The sequence below is a fragment of the Geotrypetes seraphini genome, chromosome 2, assembly GCF_902459505.1.
Source record: "Geotrypetes seraphini chromosome 2, aGeoSer1.1, whole genome shotgun sequence".
NCBI classification, from domain to species: Eukaryota; Metazoa; Chordata; class Amphibia; order Gymnophiona; family Dermophiidae; genus Geotrypetes; species Geotrypetes seraphini.
The window spans coordinates 488,225,946-488,241,391 of NC_047085.1; the positions used below are offsets into that span (position 1 = coordinate 488,225,946).

Genomic DNA, 15,446 nt, shown 5'->3' on the forward strand with positions numbered 1-15,446 from the left:
AGTTAGCATTGCAGATTAAAAACGTCACGATTATTTACAAGCAGAACAGAGATGAATTTTTAAGATGGCAAGCTTTTGAAGCTACTATGTCCCTTCAATAAGGCCGGTGGAAGGGACCACTGGCATCCTCAGATCTGTACACTAAGGGCTCCTTTTTTTTTTTTTTTTTCAATTATCTTTATTAACAATTGCAAAGGAACAAACAACCCGGAGCAGAACAAGCAGAAAACAGAGCATTCAAAAATAGAACGGATAATAATGACAACAAAGGCCCACAGAAAAAAAAACTTCTTTTATCAAGCCGCCAGCCGCGCTAGCCGCTACCGCCTCCTCTTGAGCAGGCGGTAGTTTTTAGGGGTTAACCCCTCTTGATAAAAGCAGCCCCAAACCTTTATTAGCTTCATGAACTTATTTTTTAAAATCACACCCGATTATTTTGTTGGACTTTAAGAAGTTATTTTTGCTGGTATAACACAAGACTCCGTTCTAATTTCTGAAATGTAGAAAATTCTCCTGTTGAAATCACACAGCATAAACATCAGCTAAAGATGCAATTTTAATACTATTAGAAGCTCTCAATGGTTATGTGGTGTTATAGTACATGACAACAAGAAAAAGACCAATCCTTCTGTCCAGTTTTGCTGTTCATTCCCACTCACATTGCTAAGAATATATTCCAGCTGTCAGCCATAAGAATAGCCTTACTGGATCAGACCAAAGGTCCATCAAGCCCAGTAGCCCATTCTCACGGTGGCCAATCCAGGTCACTAGTACCTGGTCCAAACCCAATGAGTAGCAAAACTCCATGCTACCAATACAGGTCAAGCAGTGGCTTTCCCCGTGTCTTTCTCAATAACAGACTATGGACTTTTCCTCCAGGAACTTGTCCAAATCTTTCTTAAAACCAGCTACGCTATCTGCTCTTACCACAACCTCTGGCAACGCGTTCCAGAGCTTTAACTATTCTCCGAGTGAAAAACAAATTTCCTCCTATTGGTTTTAAAAGTATTTCCCTGTAACTTTGTTGAGTGTCCCCTAGTTTTTGTAATTTTTGAGTGAAAAATCGATCCACTTGTACCCGTTCTACTCCACTACGATGACACCTAGATCCTTTTCTTGGGTTTGTATGATACCACACTTTACAAAAAAAAAAAAAAAACGGTTTTGTAATTTCCTTCTTTTATATATCACCTTTCTGCATAACTGAGGAATGCAGGCTACCTTATTTCATGCAGCACATTTCTCGCTACAAGGTCCCATAATATTTTATAGCTTAAGGTGTAGCATATGTTGATTAGCAGCTTTAGGGCTCCTAAATTACTTGGAGAGTGTTTACACCCCCCCATTACAGTGAAAACACATTATCACGGGGACTGTTACCCCATGAAATTGCTTAATACACGCGAAGACCATGTCCCCTAAAACTGCAGATTAACATGCGATCTTATTAAGGCACGGTCCATTATCTACTTGCTTTTAAAATATGCCTTGTGTCTGGTTCATAGTTGGTGGACCTGACACAGCCTTATAGGCAAATGTGGCCATGCTGGGCTACTTTAATAAAAGCAACTTTTTAAAGTTCACCATCTGGGATTTACTTTCTTCTAATGATGTTATTCCTGTACAAGATGCAGGGAGGTAGCTCTGCCAGAAATGGTATTTAAGGATGACAATAAAAAAGAGCACTAAGAAATCCTAGTGAACCTGGAAGATGTGATTAGAGGCCAAACGGAAGTTAGTTTATTGGTTTGGGCCAAAACATAACTGCTACCAAAACTATTTATCCATTTTTGGCTGAAACAAAAGAAAAAAGGCTTGAGTCTGGTTGTGAACAAATTTATTAAACAACTAGTCTTTAAGCCTGTTACATTAACGGATGCTAGAACAGATGTGTGTATCTGTCTTTCTTTATTTCTTTCTCTCTCTCCTTGGAAGCTGTCTGTCTCCCTTTCTGTCTGTCTCTCTGGCCCCCTGTCTGTCTGTCATTATTTATGTCTGTGTCTCCCCCTATCCCTTTGTTTGTCTGTCATTCCCCTTTCCCTCTCCCCCTGGCCCCCTGTTGTGCCATGCCTGCCTGTTCCGTGGCCCTCTTCTGTTCCCCCCCTAGAGCAAAGCATGATTGCTGTCTGCCCCCCAGCACACCCCTCCCCCCAAAGCAGCCCCCTTTCCCTCTTGCCCTGGCCCCCTGCCTGCCTGTATTGCTCCCGTTCTTACCCTCCCTCCATCCCTGCTTCCTTGTGTCTGGCACCAACCGCTGCTCCTCTTTAAAGCAGCCTACTGAGGATTGCCGGCTGGCTGTAGCGAACCTCGCAGGCCGCTCTCCACCTTGGTAGCACGTTCCCTCTGAAGCGATCCTGCCCCTCCTCTGACATACAGGATTGCATCAGAGGAAACGTGCTACCGAAGTGGAGAGCGGCCTGCAAGGTTCACTACAACCGGCCGGCGATCCTCAGCAGGCTGCTTTGAAGAGGAGCAGCAACGGTTGGTGAGTGAGGGCGGGAAGGGGGAGTCACCGGCGTGTTCTCCTTGCCTCCGTGTTTGGAAATCGAATTCGGCATGGAGGCAGACACCGTGGTGGCAGGGATCACAAAACCCTAAGTGCGCCTGCGCGCTTAGGGTTTTATTATAGAGGACACTGTACTATTTACAATTTACATACTTCTGTGAGATTAATATTATAATGTAATCCAAAAATAATAGTTTCCCTGTACATATGCAGCTAGCAAAAAAACAAAATTAGCAGGTTCACACAAAGTTCTCTCCCTCCCCTCTTCTCTCAGGAACCTTTTACACAACCCCCTAAACCAGACATGTCAAACTCTGGCTCGCAGTGTAACAAAATTTGGCACGCTAGATAATTTGTAATTTGCATTTAAGCTGGCCTGCCGGTCCAAGCACCGCAAATTGAACTTCCTCACATCTGACTTTAAGAAAAAGCTTGCAAGGAATGTTATAACGATTATGCTCTCCTGCTCTGCTAAATTTTCACAACTGTGCAAATCAAGCTGGTGCCATGCAGCCTTTAAGGCTGCTGTGAGTGCTCAGTGACAGGCTGCCTTTCGGCTCTGAGGTGGTGACTTATTGGATTATACGAGTGCTGATTGACTACAGCCTTGCCTGCACTCCCTCCCAAGCTTGGCCAGATTGCAGGAAAAAAAAAAAGAAAGGAAACTGAAACTTAGCTGGAGCCATTTTCTGCATTCAGGATTTGCTGTTCTCGCTTTTTTAAAGAGTTTTTTTTCCAATTTTAATTGTAAGATGGAGGTACTGTGAAATCCCAGCATTTTCCAAACAATTCTTTGGCAGAATAAAGGCTTGGACAGTGTAACACTAGAATGATCAAATGTTTTCATACCATCAGCGAAATGAATCTAAGAAATCTAAGGTATATATATCTTCATTGCTGTCCATATTTTGCTCTACTTAGTAAATCTGACAAATTTACAGAATGTTAGCATTTATGTGTCAAGTTTACACTTAACTGTGAAAGTGCTAGCAGGGTGCCTAACATGATATAGTTAAGTGACATAATGCATAAATGTAAGGGAGGTGTGTTACATGGAGGGGAGAGGAGTGGAAGGTGAGCGAAACTCCCAGTTAAATGTGTAACTTTGAGTTAGGTGTGTCCCTTCTGCACTTATGTGATTACGGTCTATGGCTAGTGTTAACTGCATTTTTTGGTGGTGGCCCTAGAAGCCACCACGTGGCTCGGGTTCTTTTTTTTTTGTTTGTTATTCAAGTAATAGCACTAGTGCTCTAGACTACCTTTGAAATTATTTTTTGTTGTTATAGGATATTAAACTTTTATAACAGTAAATCTATTATTTTAGCTAAACTTCTACTAAGACTAAGGGGTCCTTTTATTAAGGTGTGCATTTAGCGCGTGATTAATTGGTTAGCGTACCTTAATAAAAGGATCCCTAAGTATCTTAAAAAAAAATTCAGCCTGCGACTTAGCCTATGTTTTAGGTTTCGGACCCTTATGTGATTGAGTTTGACACCCCTACCCTAAACACACACACCCTTGTTTCTCTTGGTAAGTAATGAGTGAATACATTTTTAATTGAGAGATTACATTTAAGTTTCTTACCTGCTGGCACAGCGTCTATTCTGCTAACAAAGAAGAATCAACCAATTCCCTCACACCCACGCTTGTCTCTGGAATGAATCAGATTAAATATGATGACTATCTCCAAGAACATATATTTTTATTCACGTCTGTGTACATGTGCAGGCTAACACTACTGCTGTTCTACTATTGAAAGAACCAAGCTAGCAGAGTCACCAAAACACCCCCTCCCTCTCTGCGCACACCTCTCTCTGGAATTAATGAAAAGAGATTCTTCGCAAGGAGGACATATATTTTTTATTCATCTGCAGTTTTCCATGTGCACATGAAACTAAACACATAAACCAGCCCTCTCCTCCCCCTTCTCTCTAGAATGAATCAAACAAGTTTTTTCCCAATCCTATATGTTCATTCAGCAAGAGATCGTCTACATTTGTTTTTCCTTTTCCCTGCAGTCCCCCCCCCCCCCCCCCCCCACCATCCTTCTGTCTGGACCAAATCAGTAGATACACTTTTGATCAAAGAAGAGAAGGCTTTTCTTACCTGATGATACCAAGACTACTCTGCTACCAAAAAAAGAGCCAACCAATTAGTTCACATATGCTCTTGTACTGGGCAACAAGCACCACAGCCCCTTTTTCCAACAACCCCCAATGTAATAAGACAGCAAACACTGAAGCCTGCTATCCACAATTCACGTTTCCGGGTCTTGCGTAGGGGCGCTGGGAGATGTAGTCCAGGAGATCTAAGCAACCATAGGAGAAAGCCTGTTCATGCACTTTCCCAGCAGCGCCGCATAGAATCGTGGGATGTCTATCGGCCATTGCAGCCAACCTAGTGGGCGGACACTTAATTTGTATTGGTTGCTGTCTGAGCTAGCTGGCTCCAGGAGGAGCAGACATTTATAATCGAGTAAGAGCTGAATGAGGGGAGATATGGTATGGCAAGCAGCTTGTTGTGTCTAGCTTGAGTGCTTGAACCTGGATTGCCTAAGAAAGACTGTGCTAAGAAAAATAGGGGTTTTTTTGTTTGTTTTTGTAAGCTTTTATAGATGTTCTAAGCACCTGTAATATGAAAGTGTGCATGAAAAGGACATCGGATGGATAAGGAAACATTTTTATATTCTTGCAATTTCTCTCAGAAGCCCAGCAGTCGGTCGCCCTCTGTACGGCACCAGGTGGAATGCATCGAGGATCCCGATTCATTCAGTTACTCGGAGTTTTTCCGGCGTTTTTTGCTTTCCAATGCCCCCTGTCTGCTCTCAGCCAGGTTCACGGAGGCATGGGGCAGCAGGAGGTGCTGGGTGACGGCCGGAGGGAAACCCAACTTTGATCTCCTGCTGCAGAATTTCGGTAAGAAATCTGGCTTTCTTTCTTTTTTTTTTTAGTTTAATATCGAAATTGTTGGCATAAACAACAACATGTACAAGCACGAACAAGAAATGTTGCAGACTTGCAATCAAAACAAAGTTCAGATCTATATGATGGTAATGGAGGCATAACCAAGTTATCCCCCAAAAGTCGTCTATAGGGGACCATATGCGACGTAGGGAGGTGGAAGAAAGAGGGGTGAGTTTATCACAAATATATTGTTCATATTTCTTCAATAAACATAATGAATTCTACCAAAAGGTGTAGTCTAGTAAAGAAGCAGATTTCCAATTTTGCAAAATTTGTGGGATCCCAACCGAGATCCCAACCTGGGATCCCAGGAGCTGGTTTCAAAACAAGAATCTGACTTTCTAATACAGCTTTGGGCACAGTGAATTTTAAGTGATTCACAAGCTCCTCAGGGCAGGACATAGAGAAAAAGTTTCCTAGCCTGCCTGTGTACCACTACATTCACTATTACTTAATATTTCTTTAGTGCTAAGTGGTATTATACAAACACATAAAATAGAGACTCTCTGCTTAATAGAGCTTATAATCGAGTGATTGACCTGTACAGAAAAGCCAAATCATTTCTAGTCATTAGCTTACGAATCAGGTTTCCCTGTGGGAATAATAATAATTCACGTACTTCTTTTTCAACTTTGTTAAAATAAATAAATGAGAAACTTTCCCCTCTCTTTTTTTTTTTTTTTTTTTTCAATTTAATGTCAGGGGATGCCATTGTTCCTGTGGCCAACTGTGATGTGAAGGAATACAATGCAAACCCGAAAGAACAGATCCTGTTCAGAGAATACATAACATACTGGAGGGACTATATTCAGAATAACTATTGTTCTCCAAAAGGATGCCTTTATTTGAAGGACTGGCATATGCACAGGTGAGATGCTTTGGTAAGTTCTAAATAGCAAAGAACATAAGAATTGCCACTGCTGGGCCCAGCAGTCCGCTCCCGCTGCGGCCTCTAGGTCAAAGACCAGTGCCCTGAGACCAGCCCTACATGTGTACGTTCCGGTTCAATAGGAACTTGTCTAACTTAGGGCTCCTTTTACTAAGCTGCGATAGCGGTTTTAGCGCATGCTAGACCTTAACGCCAGCATTGAGCTGGCATTTGAAATGAACGGGGTCCGTTTCTTGGTCCTGAAACCGCCCTGCACACACCCTGTCGCTTGTTCAGATATCTGGAGGCCTATTTATTATTAGTTTACATCCAGTTTTATACCTTTTGAACATGGGCCAGTGGTATTAGCAGATGACAGATGACGTAATACAAACCATATCTGGTGACAGGATACATAGCAGAATCAAAACAAACTAGGTCTGTGTTTATGTTTCCCAGCACAGAGTTAGAAAACTTATAAGATATATGTATGTCCCTTCAGCGTTGGTTCTAGCCGCGTAGCGCAGGTTTAGCACGTGCTAAAATCCTGCACGTGCTAAAAATGATATCGCAGTTTAGTAAAAGGAGCCCTTAGTCTTGAATCCCTGGAGGGTTTTTTCCCTTATCACAGCCTCCGGAAAAGCATTCCAGTTTTCCACCACTCTCTGGGTGAAGAAGAACTTCCTTACATTTGAACGGAATCTATCCCCTTTTAAATTTAGAGAGTGCCCTCTCATTCTCCCTATCTTGGAAACGGTGAACAACCTGTCTTTATCTACTAAGTCTATTCCCTCAGTATCTTGAATGTTTCAATCATGTCCCCTCTCAGTCTCCTTTTTTCAAGGGAGAAGAGGCCCCGTTTCTCTAATCTCTCGCTGTACGGCAACTCCTCCAGTCCCTTAACCATTTTAGTCACTCTTCTCTGGACACTTTCGAATAGTACCGTGTCCTTCTTCATGTATGGCGACCAGTGCTGGATACAGTATTCCAGGTGAGAGCATACCATGGCTCTTCTACGATCTATTCATGATCCCCTTCTTAATCATTCCTAGCATCCTATTTGCCCTATTCGCCACCGCAGCGCTTTGCATGGATGGCTTCATCGACTTGTCGACCAGCACTCCCAAGTCTCTTTCCTGGGGGTGTCTCCAAGTAACGCCCTGGACATCCTGTATTCGTGTATAAGATTTTTGTTACTGACATGCATCACTTTACACTTATCCACGTTGAACCTCATTTGCTATGTCGCGGCCCATTTCTCAAGTGTGTTTATGTCACGTTGCAGATCTTTGCAATCCTGTGTCTTCACTAATCTGAATAACTTACCACAAGTTATTTTCTTTATCTGCCAGCACTCCAGCTGCCCTCTCCTACCTCCCCTGCCTTTTGACAGGCAAAAAAACACATTATGGTTTTTCAAAATTCACGGGGGTTCCTGGAACAGAATCCCTGTGAATTTCGGGGGGAGTACTGTATGCATGCAAAAACAGAGACATGATGGCAGATAAAGGCCAAATGGCCCATCTAGTCTGTCCATCTGCAATAAAACCCCTGTTTTCACCAATTTCACCACTTTCTTGCACTGGGTACTGGTGAGTTGTTATCTTGTAACCTGTCTGGACCTGCCTGTGGCTCTCGAGGACCGGAATTGCCTACCCCTAGGCTAGGGTCATGCATTTCTAACTAAATGTGCAAAAGAACAGATCATTCTTTTATCCATAAGCTGACACTCCCAGGACCCCCCCCCCCCAAAAAAAAAATAAAATAAAAAGCTTCAGACATGAAATCAGCCTACAGCATTTCAACACACACATTTACACAATATTTGAGCAACCTCAGCTTTATCTGCATATCAAGTATTTTTGATTCAGAAATATTGAACTCCTCAGTAATTCTCACACAGTCCCACAGAACCTGCCAGTATATCGGGAAATAGCTGGAAACAGCTCTGCACTAACTGGAAACAGCTCTGCACTATAGAACCTCTCAGAATTCTAAAACAAGAGATCTGTCTTAAAGTTTTAGATCTTCAGTTTTCAGAAGAACATTTAACTTTCAAAAAATAAGTTTCAGATTCTCCGATCTTCACACAGCAGTATATACTGGATAAAGGCTCAGCAGACTAGTAATCATAAAGGACTATAGGAATGCACTCTAGCAGAAAAACTGCTGAATACTAAATTAAATCTGAGTTGAATCAGGGGTCTTACACAGTGAAGGGATTAAAACTCTCTATTTCCCAGTACTTAATGCTCCTTTTTGCCTATGGCCTGTAGCCTGAGGGGCCCTATGTTGGGCAGCAGTGATATAGTGGAACTGTGCAGGAGAAGGCAGTGGCAATCCACTCCTGTACTCTGCCGTGAAGCTTCACAGGGTGGATTCCTCACTGTGCATGTTGCCATGAGTCGATAGCCAACTTGGTGGCATAATCCATCCAATACTTTTTAGCAACGGAAGTCACAAAAAAAATCCAATATAAATTCTGAAATGCATAATAAAACTTCTTATAAATTTTCCTTTGAAATACAACTCCAAACTTAATTTGGAAATCTGAATAGATCATGAGAACCAGCAGGTAATGGATAAGTTCTTGACCCCACAGCTCGCTCAAACTCGGCTACATCCTGATTTACAGCTTTCTCAGTATACACCTCAAGCAGCTCATAAGCAAGTTTAATTTGCAGCATTTCTCATTAAATCAAACATTTGCATAAAACACATTAATACATGTAATACATAATACAATCATTTTCTCCCACCCTCCTCCCAATTATTTATACAATAAGACATATGATGTGATTACAATATTATAATTAAGTAATTTTAATCCTCAAAATACATTTCCCCCCACCCACCCACCCACCCTGGATGTGTAAGGAAATCTAAGAAAAAGGAGATATACATAGAAACATAGAAGATGACGGCAAAAAAGGGCCATAGCCCATCAAGTCTGCCCACTCCATTAACCCTCCCCTAACAATCTCCTAAGGGGTCGCTCACCTCTACACTGCCCTCGTAAAGATCCGACGTGGGCATCCCATTTATTCTTAAAATCTTGTATGCTGCTGGCCGCGATCACCTGCTCTGGGAGTTTGTTCCAATGGTCTACCACTCTTTCTGTGAAGAAGTACTTCCTGGTATCCCCATGAAATTTCCCGCCCCTGATTCTCAGCGGATGTCCTCTTGTGGCTGAAGGACCCTTGAAAGAGAAAATGTTGTCTTCCACCTCTATGCGGCCAGTGATGTACTTAAATGTCTCAATCATGTCTCCCCTCTCCCTACGCTCTTCGAGAGAGTATAGCTGCAGTCTGTGCAGCCTGTCCTCGTATGAGAAATCCTTAAGCCCCAAGATCAACCTAGTGGCCATGCGCTGAACCGACTCAACTCTCAGTACGTCCTTACGGTAGTGTGGCCTCCAGAATTGCACACTGTACTCCAGATGAGGTCTCACCATGGTTCTGTACAATGGCATTATGACCTCCGGCTTCCGGCTAACAAAGCTTCTACGGATACAACCCAGCATTTGTCTAGCCTTGGATGAAGCCTTTTCCACTTGGATGGCTGTTTTCATGTCTTTACTAATGATCACCCCTAAGTTCCGCTCTGCTGCCGTCCTAGCCAAGGTCTCGCCGTTTAGTGTGTATGTTCTGCACGGATTATTGTTGCCAAGGTGCATGATCTTGCATTTTTTCGCGTTGAAGCCCAGCTGCCAGGTCGTGGACCAATGTTCCAGTAAAAGCAGGTCTTGCTTCATGCTGTCGGACAAATCATTTTTACTTACAGTGTTACATAGTTTGGCGTCGTCGGCAAACAATGCTATCTTAGCTTGAAGCCCCTGGGTCAGGTCTCCTATGAATATATTGAAAAGAATCGGTCCCAGGACCGAACCCTGCGGCACTCCACTGGTCACCTTCGACGTTTTGGAGAGGGCACCGTTAACCAACACTCTCTGAAGTCTACCACTTAGCCAATCATTGACCCATTGAGTTAGTGTTGCACCTAATCCCATCGATTTCATTTTGTTCAATAATCTACGGTGGGGGACGCTGTCGAAAGCTTTACTGAAGTCCAAATACACGACGTCCAGGGACTCTCCCTAGTCCAGCTTTCTAGTTACCCAGTCAAAGAAGCTGATAAGATTGGATTGGCATGACCTACCCTTGGTGAAACCGTGTTGGTGGGGGTTGCATAGATTCTCCTCGTTCAGGATAGTGTCTAATTCACGTTTGATTAATGTTTCCATGAGCTTACTCACAATCGAAGTGAGACTCACCGGTCTGTAATTCGCAGCCTCTGCCCTGCAACCTTTTTTGTGCAGAGGAACGACGTTAGCTGTTTTCCAGTCCAAAGGGACTTTTCCCGTACTCAGGGAGAGGTTGAAGAGTACGGCTAATGGTTCCGCTAGGACATGACCCTTATTGCGAGGTAACAAATGTAGTCAATGGGCTCCACACTTTTATTTCAAAAATATCTACTCCTACCACACAAACTCAAAAGCAGACGTACAAATTTTCACTCAGCAGCGACACACCCTTTCCTCACCAATTCCATGTGTTGCCTCAGATTCTCTGCTCTATTCTACCCTGTTTCCCCGAAAATAAGCCCTATCCTGAAAATAAGCCCTAGCATGATTTTTAAAGATGCTCCTAATATAAGCCCTACCCCATAAATAAGCCCTAGTTAAGATCGACCCCCTCAAGAAGTCCCCGACTCCATCCCTGACAGTGCTGCCCGATTCACCCAAAATTCAGACTTGTCAATTCAGCGATCCCTACTCCGGTGTGACCTGACATACCTCCGCTCTGACTCGGAGCGGAGGTAATGTATGTCAGTCTCACGGTGGAAGGGTCAGTGGGTTTCTACTGCACAAGGGGAAGAAAGTTGCTGGACATGGGAGGGAGGGGGGGCGAGAAAGGAAAGAGGAAGAATTGGGGTGAAGGAGAGGAAGGGAAAGATGATTGTTGTACATGAAAAAAAAAAGACATCCCCCCAAAATAAGCCCTAATGTGTTTTTTGGACCCCAAATTAATATATGACACTGTCTTATTTTCGGAGAAACACGGTAGCTCATAACGGTCCTGGAGCTCTTAATGAGACAGTTGATATTGTGCAGCTTCCCCCAAGCTTTCTGCTCTGTGCATGGGTCCACCCCCTGAACAGCCCTCGGCATTTCCTCACCAATTTCTCTGTAAGTGCTTTAAATTTATCATTTTTTTTTTTCTTCCTGTTACAATAGTAACTCTTCTACTTTGTCCAAGATAGAAGATAACACATACAGCTGATATATGACTTGAAGAAGGTAGCTCTGCCTTCAAAAATGCTTGCCAAAAATATATTAACTTAGTTCAATAGTCACCTTATTTTCCTTTTTTTTTTCATTTTATCTCTGTTAGTGTCTGAGAGCTAGCCTAGTCCCATCCTGTCTTATGACGTGTCTGCCTGAAGCGTTGTTAAAGAAATCCTGGCGCTCAGTCTTTTTATGACCGATGAATTATAACAAAAATTGAATATTACATCATAAAGCTCAAACCCACCTGCTGTGTTTCTTTAAAAATGCAAGGCTCGGTACTTGCACTGGGGATTTTATTTATTTATTTTATTTATATATTATCGTACTTATTACCTAGGTGGTTTACATTCAGGTACTCAAGCATTTTTCTCTTACTGTCCCGGTGGGCTCACACTCTATCTAATGTACCTGGGGCAATGGGGGGATTAAGTGACTTGCCCAGGGTCACAAGGAGCAGCGTGGGATTTGAACCTACAACCTAACCGCTGTGCCACACTTATGAGCCACTAATAAAACTTGGAAATGTCAAGGGAGTCAAAGGTAGAATATGGGCTTAGTGCAATGGGAAAGTCCCCCTTTACCGTGCACTAAGTCCATTTCTATTGTGGCCATGAAATTTGCCTTTTTCCTATGACTTTTTTCCAGGTCATGCACTAATATATTAGCGTGCAACAATTGAAAAGAAATAATCCTATTTCATCTACCGTGTCTTATTTAGGAGATACTAATTGCTCCCACATTAAGCCATATATAAACAAGTTAGCATGCGATAATGTCAGCGCGTTAACCAATTTACGCTTCCGTGTCTAATCTCCGCACAAGATGCCCCAGCAAAAATAAAATTATGAATAATTAGTGCACAGTTATTTGCTAATGGGAAAACTAATGCAGGATGCTTTGCTAAATCCTGCATTAGCCAATTTTCACAGCATTAAGCATATGTTAATGCCCCCATAGATCTCTATATCTGAGGAAGATGCAGCCTGCCTTGTCACAGCTAAGGACAGTCACTATGCTGGTCAGCATAGAGCTTGATAATGACAAGAACAATTAGTATAGTGGATTACAGTATTTTATAAATGTGATCTTTTGCAATTTAGACATATCTGGTATAAGTGCTCATGCTTAAATATATACAGAGGGACCCAAAAAATGTATACACACTTCAGAATTGGTTATCCATGCACTTTTTCAAAATCCAAATTGAATTATGGCAGCAATGTGTAGTATTAGATTGTCTCTAAAGATGGCAGTAGTCGCACAATTGCTAAAGCCACCATCAGAAGAGTCAGAAAGAAAGCTTTTATGCAGATATTTTTCATGCTGAAGCGTTGTGCCCCTCTGTCTATTACCAATCACGTTGGTACTGTATTCTGTAAAGCAGTGTATCTCAAACTTTGTACTGCGGAGATACCGATGAGGAGAGGCACTGGTTGACTGCTTACAGGATGTGCCTCGCAGCAAGAGACACAACCTGTAGTCAGTCAGCCTGCGCCTCTCCTCACCTCTCCTTCATGCAGCACCCCGCCACCGGCAGTAATAGGAGGCTCAGGGCTGTGCTGGAGGACATCCATGCATGCGAGTTCAACATGATGTCATACATTCATGTGATGTCATTGCATCGTCTGTGCATTTCTGGGTGCCCTCCAGCTGTGGCCCCGAGATTAGTGCGCCGCAGCTTAAAAGGTTTGCAACACACTGCTGTAAAGGAAAGTATGTATGTATAGGTTACAAAGTACGTCAGCCTATGGCACTAGTTTAACAAAGTTGAATGAAGAACTGTCATATAACTTCAATCAAAAACGTCAGAACTAATCTAACATTTGTGCTGCACTTCATTAACCCTAATATAAATACTGTCTTGCTGTTCCTCAGCAGGCCACCAGGCACTCAAGCTTCTTTCATAGTACCTGGCTTTATGCACCCAATTGCCATTGGATCATCGGGTTCTATTAATTTGTTTTATTACTTTTACTTTTTTATAACCCTTAAATAAATATGTGCTAAAAGTACTTAGCTGTGAAATGACGCTTCATGCGGGACGTCAGCAGCTGGGGCGGAGGAGTATTTAAATTGTCAATTAAGAGTAATGGCGCCATTCTTCACCAGACGCTATGGTCGGTTTGAATGGTTAAAATCGGGCAGGGAGTGGTAGCCTTGAAAAAGCCCTTAGAATTTCACGGGTGAAACATGTTGGTGAATCTACCCCCGCATGAAGCATCATTTCATAGCTAAGTACTTTTAGTGCATATTTATTTTAAGAGTTATAAAAATAAAAAAGTAAAAGTAACAAAACAAATTAATAGAACCCGATGATCCGATGACGATTGGGAGCATAAAGCCAGGCACTATAAAGAAGCTTGAGTGCCTGGTGGCCTGCTGAGGATCAGCAAGACAGTATTTATATCAGGGCTGTGGAGTCGGAGTCGGAGGAAATTTCGGGTACCTGGAGTCGGAGTCAGAAGTACAAAAAACTGAGGAGTCGGAGTCGGAATATTTATCTACCGACTCCATTTTTGAACTTGGCATACCAATCACGAGCGATTCTTTCAGCTATAGCACCCACTATATACACAGCACAAATGTTGCGAGCAGCTTCTGCGGCCTTAGAACCTTGATTAAAAGCAAAAAGAAGGTGGTGTTGAAAATGCTCATTTCTCTCAACTTGACATTCCATTTTAACGATCTGAAAATTAACCAGTGCTGTGGAGTCGGAGGAAATTTCAGGTACCTGGAGTCAGAGTCGGAGTCGTACAAAAAACTGAGGAGTCGGAATCGGAACATTTATCTACCAACTCCACAGCCCTGATTTATATTATGGTTAATGAAGTGTAGCCCAAATGTTAGATTAGTTCTGACATTTTTGATGGTAGGTTACAAAGTAGGCATATCGTAGAAGGTCATTTATAGAACTGCCTTCTTAGTGCTATCTTTAAAGGTACTAAAGGAAAGTGTGGCTTTTTCTTGCCTCTGTCTTGGCTGAGTTGTCCCTTTTTCTGTACATGTAGTGATGTAGGTTTTATGTCTCTCTTCAGAGTCTTCCCAGATAAAAACGTCTATAGCACCCTGGTATATTTCACATCGGACTGGCTGAATGAATACTGGGATGCGATTGCAGGAGATGATTACCGCTTTGTCTACATGGGACCTAAGGGCTCTTGGTAAAACACATATGAATGAGTGCCTTTGCTTTCAATTCTGTGTATTAAAAAAGAATCGGGATGACACTCCGCCAATCTGACTGCTAGATCAGTGGATATGTTTCCCCGCTTTTATTTTTGTGTAGTATCGCACTGTAAATTGGAATGGAAGAGCATAATGGTAGGCCTACATTTCCGGTGTCTACCTTTGATGAGAATCTCGTCTACAGAGATGCCTAACAGCGCCTAAGGTTATTTCCAGCATAAACCATGCCTACTTTAACCTTTTGCCTCGTTAGGCATCACTGTAGATGTGAATCTGGCATCCTTTTTGGCAGGTGCCTCTGGGCACCTACTTTTTTAATCACTTTAATTGGTTTTAAACAATAATGTCAATTATTGTGCCAATTAACACCAATTAAAACAAGGCAGCGGTAGGACGTCTATCACTGCCTAAATTAATGGTGCAGTTTAGAGAATTTGGGCCAAAATGTGCAAATTAAAAATCAATGTATTAAGCAAACAGAAAAAAAAAATTTGGAAAAATCCAGAAGCATACCAAGAATTTATTGGATATGCAAATCCCTACTTTTAAGATATTTGGATATATCTCATCCACAGCTCGCTTCTACCTCTCTCCAAAAGTTTACAAGTTTTCATGATTTATGTATTGCATTTT

The 15,446-nt window shown here is 42.4% G+C and overlaps 2 protein-coding genes across 3 annotated transcripts in view; one reads left to right on the plus strand and one right to left on the minus strand.

The window, feature by feature from the left end:
- Positions 1 to 4,842, minus strand: part of SNAP47 (synaptosome associated protein 47) — a 61,735-nt gene extending 56,893 nt beyond the window's left edge. The window contains exons 1-2 of the mRNA XM_033931837.1: positions 4,613 to 4,842; positions 4,091 to 4,158 (exon numbers count right to left, since the gene is read on the minus strand). The gene's annotated coding sequence lies outside the window, so the exon portion shown is untranslated. The remainder of the gene's footprint in view (positions 1 to 4,090; positions 4,159 to 4,612) is intronic.
- The window catches only part of JMJD4 (jumonji domain containing 4), a 33,884-nt gene continuing 21,707 nt past the window's right edge, over positions 3,270 to 15,446 (plus strand). Inside the window, exons 1-4 of one of the 2 annotated variants that reach the window (XM_033931835.1) lie at positions 3,270 to 3,385; positions 5,211 to 5,421; positions 6,172 to 6,337; positions 14,663 to 14,788. In XM_033931835.1, the coding sequence (XP_033787726.1) occupies positions 3,344 to 3,385; positions 5,211 to 5,421; positions 6,172 to 6,337; positions 14,663 to 14,788 (545 nt within the window). In that variant the 5' untranslated portion in view covers positions 3,270 to 3,343. Of the gene's footprint in view, positions 3,386 to 4,991; positions 5,422 to 6,171; positions 6,338 to 14,662; positions 14,789 to 15,446 lie in introns of those variants that run through there. The other variant, XM_033931836.1, reaches the window with a different exon arrangement.